The following is a 13,639-nucleotide window of genomic DNA, read 5'->3' as shown; positions in this document are numbered from 1 at the left end:
TTACAAAAGATAAGGTACAAAAATATTCCCCCTTGAATAATCTGGAAGGTACACGATTTCCTGTCCTAGCTCTCCAGCTTCTAGATTGCCCTTGGAACCTTTGTGTAGACAACTGAGCTCCTTAACCATTAGGTACCATGATCCCTGTTCGACCTTCAGTCCACTGTAATGCATCAGGTCTGTGGGTAACTGGATCAAGTTCATATTTCACACTGCTGATCATATGGACATGTGACCTTTGATAAGGTTTTGCAATCTAAGAGATTTTATGAGCTACAATCCAATAGCAGAATGACAGATGGACGGATGTTGTTTTTTTTCCAATTGACCATTTATGTAACTGCCAAAACATGCAAACCAGGTCTACATCTTATTTTTCACAGTAACACCATCTATCAGTTTCTCTCCCTCTCTGAAGAATAGAATATCAGCCTCCATTAAAGTTTAACACAGCTGACAGGACAGAACAGGACAGGGGCATGACCTGATTATCTCACTCTATCACACACACACACACACACACACACACACACACACACACACACACACACACACACACACACACACACACACACCACATCTGTATGACTGTTGCCATCTGGCTCAGTCTCAGCAGATTTCTGTTAATAGTGTCAATAGTGATGTCAAAGAAGCTCTTTCATATTACCGAGCACATGTGATGCATAAGGGCAGCTCTCAAAAGTGGAAAACGTGTTTAAATGAAAATTTAAACCTTGGCCCTTGATGGCAGAGTCAAGCTCAATGAAATATTCAATGCTTCAAAACGCAGGCAATTATTATAAAATGCATGAGAGGGATTTCAGACCATCACACACATACACAAACACTAAGCTATCAATATACCACCATCACTGTTATCAACAGATCAATGACAGGTTTAAGATTACAGGACAAGAGTGTCTCGGGAAGACAGAGGGCTGCGAACCTAGTTAAACCCCAGACCCAACACAGAACGAGGAAAAATCGGAGTTAAAATAGAAAAAGGCAACAGACTCTGTTCTGACTCACCTTCTCGTTATATTTGAACTTGACATAGAACCAGCTGGACTTAATCATGGTGTCGGCTGTTGGCCCGGAGCGTGTAGTGTGCCTGGGGGCAGCGGTACAGGTCAGACAGGGCGAGAGGTCCGGTATCAGAGCGAAATGCCAGAGGATGGAGATCTGAATGCGGTCGGTCTGCTTCACCAGAGCTCAATCCCTCTGTCTGCTTGTGCTTCTTTCCGTCCTGCTCTCTACCTCGCTCGCTCTCCCTCTCTCCCTTTGCTTTCTGCTTGTGCCTCTCTCTCTCATTCTCTTGGCAGTATGTCAGCCCAGCTCTTCAAATACGTTTCAGCTGTGTTCATCGGCGATGGCACATGCCAGGGAGCCAGAGGATATCCAGCCTTCCTCTTTTCAGTCTCTCATTCCCCACTCTATGCTTCCAACAATCTGTTTTCTGTCCTTTACGGTTTTATGACAGCTTGACAATCCTCTAAAAAAATATAAGACCAAAAGTCTCTGAATGATTCATTCGGTTTCTGCCATATTCCGCTACTGTACTTTTTTTCCAGTCTGTGTTTGGGCTTTTTTTCCCCTTAAGCCAGCCATATCATTCATGGCAATATCACACTCTCATAAACTTTTTATCTTCTGGCATCTTCTACCCTGTCTTTCTCTCTGTGTCTTCTCTCCATTTCCACAGATGTATCACTATAAACATACAATGTTGACACTTGTCTACCTGCAATGGTTTGGTGGGGTCCAAATGTCTTGAAACTACAATGAAAATCTCAGATTCAAAATTGTATGTAAACCTGAAAATTGGAAACAAATTTATCCAAAAATTGGATATATGTCATTAATCAAATAGGGAAATGTATTACCCTTTTAAGTGAGTTTTTTCCACTGAAGCACAAGTTGCTTTCTCAAATCACACTGTATAAGAATACGGTATCATCAGGTTTTGCTCAAGCCTGTATATTTAAATGAGTCATTCGCTAAATAAAAGTGAAAGATGTAATGTAACATTTTCCAGTAAAGGGCACAGATGCAGAGTCACTGTGCTGGTGTGGATCTGCTTTGTGTCATATCCACATTTCTGTAAATTACCTCTGTTATGACTAACTAACCTGTTTGCCACCGTCACCAAATTGCTGAATACTAAATAGTTTTGATATGTAAATGTGGATGGTCATTTGTTAATGCGCTCATGATTGTGACATCAATACCACTATTTCTAAATGACCTATTTTTGCAGCTTAGCTTTTATAAATACTCTGGGTGAAATGGAGATGGTAGACTGTGCCAACATAGTAAATCAAACTTGTATTGCCAAAAAAAAAAAGAAGAGCAAATATTGTATGACCTGACCTCTCCAGCTAGACTTATGTGAACACATCTGGCATATAATGTATACACTTCTGATAGGCCTATAATCCACTTCACAACAAACATAAAGATAAACAAAACAAATCCAGACTGCAGGGTCACAGGAATGAACCGCACCAGCAATGTGACTCAGCAACTGTGCCATTTGTTGGAAAAATGTTACGTCACATCATCCATATCTACTTAGCAAATGACTTCATTTAATTATATATACAGCAATCCTGTATGTATATTCTAAAACAATCATCAAACCACAAAAAAAAAAAAAAATGAATTACATGAACTACAAAACAAATAATCCAAACTTTTTTGTTTATGTGTGATTTCATTACTAAATAAAATTTAAGTGAGCAGCAATCACTGAAATATTTTATAAACACATGTAGTTCCCACATCATGTTTAACTGTAATGAAGAAACTTTCGTACACGTACACGTACACACACACACATACACACACACACACACACACACACAATTTCCAATAGCGCATTTGAACCTACTGTAAACACAATAACGCATGCCAACCAGAATCAACAGAATGAACTAAATTTGGCAGATAACCATATCAATCTCACACATGCTGCCAAATCCCCAACTGCTTCAAATAAAAAAGCCAATCAAACATGTCTGACATTTATTTACAACTATTATAATGTTTTGAAGTGTCACAGAGTCACACTTTTCAGTGAAATCAACCAACTAATGGATTACATAAAAGACACACTCACAACTCTAAACAGTCCTAATTGCTAATTAAATCGGAAATAAGAAATGTAGTCTAAGGTCATCATCTAAAAATGTAGCAACAAACAGGGAGATATTAATAGCAGATTTAGGACCCACAAGCCCCAGAGCTGTTTTAGCTGTTGATCCATCCCATGTTGTGCACTGAGACCCATCGCCATGGTAATACTTAGTGACTGTGCATCTGCATGCTCACATCAACACCCACAAACACACACACGCTCCACTTCACTGTGCACCCCGTGGACAAAACACAAAAAAACAGAGAAAAACAGTAAATAAATAAGATTAGAGAGATGTGCTGGTGCCCATTAGAAAGAGACACACAAGCATCTGAGACTAAAGCAGAGAACGAGAGAGAAATAAACACAGCAAGGACAAAATATTTCCACAAGAAGTGCCTGTTGTGTTCTAACTAAGACTCTGGAAGCACTCCAACTTAAATATTATTGTCTTTTGTCCTGTCAGCAGCTATTGTTGTCCTGTTAAACAGCATAAAATGTATAATGATCTAATGCAAGCCTGAAATCAGTGGCTGTGACGAACTGCAACAAGCTCATGCTTCAAAACAGCCACAATAACTTTACTTTTTCTTGATTTTCTGAAATAAAAAAGTTAAAATGTACTATTGCTGCAAAAAAGTGACATCTGAAACCGCTATGACAGAACTATGCTGGTGAACAGAGGCTAGTTAATCATAACAGCGGTCATTTACATAACATTAAGTGTTAATGGTACACTAATAAATGTTGACCGATGCGGTAGTGGTTGTGGACTTTATACTGACACCTATTAACATTGATGTAGTATTATAAAAGCAAAGGTTTCCATGTAACAATGCCATTGTATGAACACCCTATTCACAAATGTATACCCAGCAGTTGTATTTGGCGTCAGGGATCAGTAAGATTTTTAAAAAAAGACATGAATACTTATATTCATCAAGGATACAGTAAATTAATCAAAAGTGGCATTAAAGACTTTTATATTATCACAAAAATAAAAAATGTATTTGTTTCCACAAAAATATTAAGAAACACGAACTGTTTTCAACATTGATAATGAGAAATATTTAGTGTGCCAGAACATGGCATAATTAAATGTTTACTGAAGGATTAATGATGCAGCAATGTTTACAATATCAGTGTGTATTTTTGATCAAAAACATGCTGACTTGGTGAGCATAAAGAGATTTCTTTCAAAAACATAAAAAAAATCTTACCACACCAGACCTTTAATCCGCAGGGTAAGTAATAAGTAAGTAATTTTAATTTATAAATCACATTTACACACAGCGCAAAACTGACCAAAGTGCTGTACAATGAATAACTATAAAAAACACATATAATCGATAATCATAATTATCTAAAACATGAATAAAATGTATAGGGTGTGTAGAATAAAACCGCTTTAGACCACTGATATGAATTAAGTTTTAGAGCACGTAGTGTCCCTAAAAGTAAAATATACTTAAGTTATTTTTAGTGCAAACTTTGACTAAGGTGGGAAAAAAGCACTCGCTTACAATGTAGACTCGCTCAAAAACAAGTCAGTCATTCATTTTTAAGGCAATGGGCCATGCTAGTTCAATTAAAAATGATAATACTGTAGAATTCAAAAATAGTAAACGGTCTCAAGTGAGAAAACACAAACAGCGACTCTAGTAGAGGAAAGCAAAATGTCCACACTATTGCATAGACACACTGACAAACCCACATCCGCACAGCCATACACACAGTCCATAGTATCTTGTGTGCTTGAGGGTAAGCGCCTCAGGCTTAGCGGACCAGCAGGAAGCCACATCCTCAGCTGTGAGCTCACTGCCACAGATCCAGTATTCAACAGCTCTGGGTGCCTGTGAGAGATAGTCTGCCTGACCCCAAGGCCCTGCCCTGGGCATGTTAACAGAACGACGGGCCATCCCACCGCAGCTCCCTGGCAATCCTGAGCTACACCCCTACAACAGCCCCTCTAAATCTTGCAAATTATACATTTAACCAGATGCCAGACGCTGAGAGAACCACAGACAAAAGACCTCCACTTCCACATGCTTTTAGTGCTTCATTCAATCTTTTTAAAGATTTTATGTTTCAAATGAAAGAGAACTTACATTATGTAAATGAAAGGGAGGAAAAGAGTGAGAGAGAATACAAAGCGAAAAGAAAGATGCCAGTTGGTCATTAAATGTAGATCAGTCCGTTAATTTAATAAAGACCTATGACATTTTTCCATTCATGTCCGTAGCAGGGATATAAGTTACATGCAAAGTTTAATACGTATAAAGCACCGCCAATGTACAATTTGCATTTGAAACACTAACATTAGCATGGATTCTGATTAACGATGCACTAAAATTTCAGCAAACAAAATATTCTGCCGAAAATGTATTTTCGGTTTCAGATTAAACTTAAAGATCCATTTTGGAGGGCTGTCATCCTTTACTCACCCTTATGTCGTTCCAAACCAGCAAGACTTTCGTTCATCTTTGGAACACAAATAAAGATCATTTTGATGAAATCTGAGAGCTTTCTGTCCCTCCATAGTGCGCTACGCAACTGACACTTTGACGCTTCAAAAAGTTTATAGTTAAGAGATCCTAGACCTAATCCATATTAATTGAGTGGTTTAGTCCAAATATTCTTAATAGACTCGATCGCTTTATATGACGAACAGATTGAATTTAGGCTTTTATTCAAATAGTGTGATAAGGATGAGTAATTAATGACAGAAATGTAATTTTTGGGTGAATAACCCCTCTGTTAAAGCAGCAGCGCAGAGCGCATGTCATCTTTTCTTCTTTACTACTACTTACAGCATGAAATAAACTTAATTAAGCATCAGAATGTATGCTAAAAGAAACAGTAAAAATTACTGCAATGTATCATGTCTAATGTAATCGCTCATTAGTAAAAAATAAATTTCGGTGCATCACTATTTTTGCCATGGCAGATAAAAACTTCAGAAATGCCCCCTTTAATCCAAGGTAACCCCCTGTGTCGGTCCACAAAACATCTCAACACAAAATAATCTTTTAGATGTACTGCACCCGCTATTACTGTGAGAACGACAAAATATTATGCAATACCAGTGTAAATGAGGCTAAGGCTAAGAAGGCCTTTCAAAAGACACCGAAGAACAAAATGTGCAGATCTTGGAGACTCTGTCCCATGATCCGTAGGGATATGTTAAGCAAAGCTCTCCGAGAGGTTAGGCAAACGTTTGTCAGCTGTTACCAGTCGTTAGAGACGCACAACGGGTTTAATGTTCTGTGGGCTTTATGAGCAGTGACATGTCTGCGTGTGGAGCTCATTTCTGCTCTCCAGGCAGCGGGAGACTTGGATGGAGATAAGACCGCCCTAGAGAGACAGAGATGAGGGAGCAATTCCACCATCCAATGACTTTCAGACGTAGGGGCCACTGCCAAACCCTCTCCACAGATTGCGCTCTTCATTTGTCCTAACACGAAACGGGGCTCCACAGCCCAGGCTTCGCACGCACACCTCCCGCCCTCTGCTACAGCCCAGCTGGTGAGTCTTTAGCAAGCGAGGGATCAGATGAAAGAGAGGAAAGGGAGATAAACTAGTGTAATTGCTGGCAGATGACGAGAAGAACAATGGAACAAAGTGTAAAGTGGAGAGGACCTGAACCAGAAGAGGTAAGAGGGTTGCGTGTTTGCCACAGGTCTCGAAAACCACACAAACAAATCCAACTCTGGAATAAAAGTTCCTATGGGACTCAAACACACAAAACACAAACATATAAGTATGTTTTTAAACATACTTTTATGTTTAAATACATTTAAAATGTATTTAAACATTTAAATATATAGAGTGTATATAGTTTGCTTCCATTTGTATGTGTCTCTCAAGAGAATGAAACTAGGCTATGATGACACAAATACAAATATTTCCCTTGGCATTTACAACAATGCAAAAACTGCATGACAACAGCAATCTACATTCACATATTCCAATTGAGGAAGCTTGGGATAATATATGTATATAAAAATAAGATATGTTTACACAGAGAGAAAATAACTACCCCATTTTTTAAGTAAAATCAACCACAAAGTTATTATTCAAGTTGAGAATATGCTAGATGGTTAAAGTGCTATTTTAAAGGCTCCTAGTTTTGTTTTGGAGGTCTCCTACAATAGGTTTACATGCATCCAAGGTCAAAAAACACTGACCTGGCATGCAAAGTGGATTAGTATTCACAGTGTCGCAACACACTACTAGCGCAACTCAACCAGGCCTCGTCCCTTTTTTTACATATACCTAAGGTGGGAATTATTTAAATGAGGAATGTTGTGATGTGTACATTCCCAGAAGAAAACTCAAGACTACAATTGAGGTGTTTCATGGAGTTCAGAAACAGTCCTTACTGATACAGAGAATAACTCTCTTTGGAGTGGAATTTATGTTTCTTTTGTTCATGTTTAAACAGCATCATCACACACACACACACACGTTTATGAAAATGTAAAAAAGCATAATAGCATAATTAAAATTAAACTTGAGCTTTAGTGCATTTAAGCAATCGCTTTACAGAGAACTACATTTTACTTAAAGATTTATGATTCTGTAAAATGAATGAATGGATTCAAACTATTCACAAGCCCCATTGCGGAAGAAAAATATAACAAGGTACAGTCCCTATCAAGGCTATGTTAACTTGAAAAGATGAAAATAGTGATAAAATAAACATAAAAAACATTTTCACCACTACATAACAAGGCAGTTTGTCTGTTCAGTCTAACCAATTTGAGCTAAAAGAGCTGGCAACTTGTAAAGCCAGTTGTCAAGTCCAACAGTTCTGGATCAGATCCAGAGCAGCCAATTAAATTACATGTAAAGTAACCAATTCACCAAGTGAACTGTCTGTCAATTGAGCCCAGAGACCAAGAAGCACATGAGCAATAACAACAGCCGCCCTAAGAGAGTCAAAAGAGACAAAAGGCAAAGATAACTTCAGTCAACTTTAGTCTAAAACCACACAGCTCTTACAGCGCATCGACCCAGGCCACAATTCTGGCCTGCCCACATATTATGGGATTTGGTTGCCAGGGCTGAGTGCAAAGTAATACGTCTGCTGTCCAAAACTAACTGAGGGGAGAAAAAGGGACTTACTGTGCAGAGTGGCCAAACCTAAAACAATATTTATAGATTCTGCATTAAAGCGCTGCACCAGGAAGAGGTCCATTTTAAGAACTTAATGCTAAACATATTATACTGCAATTTTACTGCACATTGATCTTCTTTAAGTGAAACTAATACAGAATCATGTAATTGGTTTCTCTAATACATTTGCAAAAACAAAATTTGCATCAATATTGCACAAAAATGCAACTAAGTATTATAAATAACCTCAGGAGAAACCAGGCTCAGTCGGGGCTGGAGGGCCATTTCTCCTCTGGCCCACGAACGAACACGGTGTGATTATGATTCAGACTGCATCACAAGTCAGAAGTCAAACTGTGGATCGGTAGTATTCAAAATATTTCATCCAGTTTTCTTCTGCTTGAACATCGGATTCATCGCACCGTTATAGAGACAAAGCTGGACATAAAGTTCTCTGCAGAGACCTTTATGTCCAGCTTTGTCTCTATAACGGTGCGATGAATCCGATGGTTCTTGTGGTCTTTGCTGAGAATCTGTGTCGATGGCTGTCGTGCTGTGCTATTATATTTGGTCAAGGGCGAATTCCAAATGCTGAAGGGCACTTTGGGAAGGGGACGCCATTTGTAGGGGTGTTCCAAACAGTTTTTCAAAGTGAAAAACTGACTCCTTTCAGGAAGGGCCCTTCCACAAGTCCGTTAGCGAAGGGAACATGCGATGATCACTTCAAGGAAGGCATTTAATTGTTTATGGTCATATGACCCACGGTGACAAGTCATTTTAAATCTAGATATGGCGAGAGAGTTGGAGTTAAAGATTTTATTTAACAATTTTGGAGCGGCTAGCAATAACAAGCTAGCTTTGAAAGCAATAGATCCCAGCCTCCCTTCAGAGCGCTCTACAAAGCCACGCCTCCTTCAAAACACATGAACACACAGTGTCTGCCAAACGTCAAGAGACAGCGTTGAATTACCTCGTCTCAAAGCACAAAGCATTACAATAATAATGAACGTAAACAACTTACAGAGCTCTTTCTTGTACCACCTGACTGCTGCAGATTCATTACGCCGTTGATAATGTTGACATAGAAACAAATAAATCCGAGTCTGAGGACGTGAACCGCTTCGGGTAAAACATCACGGGTTGCCAAGTCTAAATTACAGTTACGACATGGCGTGAACGCAGCATAAACACTCAGTGACTGTCGAACAGTGACTGTGGAACACACATATAAAGCATGTTTTAAAAACTTCATTATCAATGTACATTTATTTGTAGTGTATATTAAAGGGCACCTATTATGACATTTAAAATGTTCCTAATGTTGTTTAGGGAGTCCCCAACAACAGTTTTACGTGCATGCAATGTCAAAAAACACTTTTGTTTTCGTATAATATGCATTTATTTTTACCTGATTTGCTCAACGACTCCCAAATGATTCGTTCAACGACTCATTTTTCCAAACCCCTCCTTTGCGCGATGCTAATCTGCGTTGATTGGTCAGATGACCCAGCAGTGTTTACAGAGATAATACTTATTGTTCAACGCGAAGTACAATGATGCTTTTATCAATTAAATTGTGTTATAATAATGATTATAGTCCACTGCTTTGTAGTTTGTAGTAAAAAACTAAAAATAAGATAAAGAATTTAATGTTACGTTAGCGAGTATAGCCCAGAGTTCATATTGTAAAAGCACAATCAGTCTTTGTTTGCATTAGCCCGATGCATAAACATAACGTTTAAAAAAAAAAAAAATGCAGTTACGCTACTACGAGGTATTATTCTATTCTTTAAGACAACTCCGAAAACAACGACAAACACTTCACATATATCAATACAATTGCCATTGAAGACCTAGAAGCTAAACGGTGCTTACACAACAAACAAAATAATTATTAACCATGCTACATAAAACATAAAAGCAACAATTATTAATAACACTTACAGGTTGTGATACGGAGGAGGAAGCTGATGCAAATACACTTAGAAATGAACCTTCCTTCAATATCAGCCGGCTCGCGAATCCAAGTTTGATTGCATTTAAAAACCAATCGTCTTCAAAATGGCACGAACAAAGCACAAGGCTCGGACTATACTTCTGTGGTATAGTTATATGAATTGTAAGCCACTTAGTATTCAAATGCTCTTCCTTGGGCAGATGAAAAAGTTGGCTTTTGAGTCGCACTTCAGAACACAGCGTCTCGTCGCCCTAATGTTTTCCAGTTTTCCCTGGCCTTGGAGCGCAATAAGTGGGCGTATCGTATTCAAATAACTTGACAAGTTGACGTCATCTAGTCAGAGAAAAAGCTTCGGTCTTCTAACGATTCATAAAAATGACTCAGAGTCGACTCTTACTTTTGAAAGACAATAACTTTATATGCGGTGCACTTTCATATTTCAAACTTTGCAGGATGTTTTTGTTCACTTACTGTAGATCTATGATACACACTACATGAAAGGTAAATTTCAAAATTCCATAATAGGTGCCCTTTAACAGCAATAATAAGACATTCCTGTTGTCGCTGCCTATAGCTTGTCGTGGTAAAATTTCATGTAAAGCTAATGAGGAAATTACATGGTATTTCATTGCTCCCTCCGCCAAGTGCATTCCAAAAGGCTTCATTATGACACACAAGTGCTCTGCTCCCCACTTCAAGGCCCTTCGGAGTGAGTAGGGCATAGTGATGCTCACTTCTGAATTGGAATTTGCCCCCAAAAAAACACTCTCAAGTCTCTATGATAATATAGTCTCTAAACATGGCTTGGGTCCCTCCTTCAATGCGGTCTATGGAAATGTGTGACTGTTTTTGTCTGTCGGTCTTAAGTTATACAAGTTTAATATTTAGAGTTAGTGTGTCCAATAGTAGTAGACAACACTTAAAAACAAATGACAAATTAATCTAGCAATCAATCACACTGCTAAATAATGCCTCCAAATATTTATTCTTTTAACACAAATGTATCTTGGAGGAAGAAATCATCTTCAGCTGCTGCATTAAAAACCCCATCGTTCTGAGAGACAGAGTGCATGTCATTACAAGAGACCTTAGCAATTGCAATCACTGCAAAACAGCCGGAGCAGGGCAGGCCTCTATCACAGAGCGATCGATGCGGACCTGTGAACTACATGTGCTGCATCGACAGGGTGAATGCATCAGGGAGAGCGAAAGGAAGATGGAGGAAGGGGGATGGAGCAGGGAGGGATGCTGGAGGCCGTGTGGGGGAGAGAGGTGCTAAAAAAGGTTGAAACTGAAAGAGATGAAGAGGGAAAAAAAGTGCTACAGAGCTCTTGTGTCTATATGATACTTGCCCGGTCGCTCCAGTATAAACACCCTCGCTAAACCACACGTACACACACACACACACACACACACACACACACACACACACACACACACACACACACACACACACACACACACTATACTCCCTGCTGTCAGGCTTCCTGTCTTTTTGAGGCACTTCTGACATGTGCATTGTTTAGCTGCAGGGAAGAGACTGTCTCTCGGGGAAGAATAAGACACGGATATAGACAGTTCTCTGCACTCAACCAAGCATCGGTGGATATATGACAGAAGTCAACCAATTTGTAGAGCTCACTAATACCAATTTTTATACACAAAACAGCATTTTTTAAGTCAACGATAGAGGTGCACAATGTTTGTTTGTTTTTAAAATAAGTTAGCATCTGTTCTCTCTGTGCACGAACACCAGCAGCAATAGCAGTCTGTAGGAGAGCTGACTAATTGAGAGAACTTATTTAAAGGAAGGCAATCGTTACAGAGAGAGACTGAAGCCGCACCTTACCTTCAAAGACTATGAAGAATGAGCGAGAGAAGGACGAAAAGGGAATGGAATGAAGGAAAATAAGAATAGAGCGAGAGAAGGAACGAGAACGAGCAAGTGGATAAAAGCAAGGAATGAAGGAAGTGACAAACAGATAAAGAAAGAAAAAACAAATGAATTATGGAAAGGAACAAGAGATGGATAGTTGGACAGACAGACGATAGAACGATAAATAGATTGATAGAACGATAGATAGAACGATAGATAGAACGATAGAACGATAGAACGATAGATAGATAGATAGATAGATAGATAGATAGATAGATAGATAGATAGATAGATAGATAGATAGATAGATAGATAGATAGATAGATAGATAGATAGATAGATAGATAGATAGATAGATAAAATCCTAAACAATACTGCTGAATACATTCTTCACTCAGGACACCAGAGGGTGCCAAAGCATCATCTTTCTGTTTTCCCACACACACACACATTTGTCAGCTCAATAAACCCGATCCTCTAATTCAGTTCAGCTGGAGGTCAAAGTGGAAGAATTAAACATCTGTTTGGAGATGTTTCTGTCCTTCCTGTCAACAGAACACTCAAGATAATGAAGATATTTACACCTTCATGTCTGGCTCTCCAGTCTAGCATGTGTGTATGTGTCCCTGCATGCACAAGTGTGTTTCTGCCCTTGTGTTTAAAGGCACATTTCTTAGATACCACCTGCTGTACTTGTTGTATTCTCAGTTTAGGAGTTATTTTGGCAGTAAAACAGAACAATCCCTACACATGGACAGTTGAGAGTGAGACAGTATTGCAAACACGTTTAAGAGAGTTACAGGCCAGCAAGAAAGAATAATAAACGGAAATAAATCAGAATCGATTGCGAGTGGCCAAACGCTCTGACTGCCTGAGGGTGGCCATAGGCAGCAAGTGTACAAAGAGAGATTTACACATGCTCTCCTCAAACCATCTTCAACAAACTGCTCCCATAGACACAAGATATGGCCTCTGCACTCTTAAAAAACACATATTTACAACTATTTGCATTTTTATAATGAATTTCTATAGTGTATTATGCAATTATATGAAATGAAAGATTAATACATGTAATTAAGGATTTCATTTTCATCAGTATGTGTTTATCTCAGAACCAAAAGTAGTTTTTGCACTGCAGACTATTAAAAAATTGAATGTTTTTGGAATGCAGTCTGATAAAAAAAAAAAAAGGAGCCCCTTCATTTGAGCCCCTCAGAATATTCCCATCTAATGTTACAGTTTTTGCATCTAATGGTAGTATTTGTATATTACCTTAGAGTAAATAGCGTGAGCCTCTAATGACAGGTGAAAAACAAATAAAACCCAAATAAAATACAAAAACAAATACTTCTTATCATTGAGTAATGATTTGGCTATTTTTATGGTTCATTTTGAATGAATCTTCAATATGACTCGGGAACAACGAGTAGAGTGATTTGTTCATTTTGTGTTGACCACGCATGCACAACATCCTATAGGTTCTGAACAGGAAACAGAAATGATTAGTTCACCTCTCGAGTCTTCGGGTTCGGGTCCTAGTCGTTGGTTCATC

General features: G+C 38.6%; 1 protein-coding gene across 12 annotated transcripts in view; it reads right to left on the bottom strand.

Annotated features, from left to right (window-relative positions):
- Positions 1 to 13,639, bottom strand: part of auts2a (activator of transcription and developmental regulator AUTS2 a) — a 331,482-nt gene that overhangs the window by 212,793 nt on the left and 105,050 nt on the right. Inside the window, exon 1 of one of the 12 annotated variants that reach the window (XM_079600776.1) lies at positions 1,030 to 1,229. The exons of the other annotated variants lie outside the window; for them this stretch is intronic. Coding sequence (XP_079456902.1) covers positions 1,030 to 1,077 — 48 coding nt within the window. The 5' untranslated portion in view covers positions 1,078 to 1,229. Of the gene's footprint in view, positions 1 to 1,029; positions 1,230 to 13,639 lie in introns of those variants that run through there. 12 annotated transcript variants of the gene reach the window in all.

Source organism: Phoxinus phoxinus (genome assembly GCF_949152265.1).
Source record: "Phoxinus phoxinus genome assembly, chromosome: 23".
Classification (NCBI taxonomy): domain Eukaryota; kingdom Metazoa; phylum Chordata; class Actinopteri; order Cypriniformes; family Leuciscidae; genus Phoxinus; species Phoxinus phoxinus.
The sequence above is the reverse complement of the archived record's forward strand: the minus strand, read 5'-3'. Positions and strand labels throughout refer to the sequence as shown.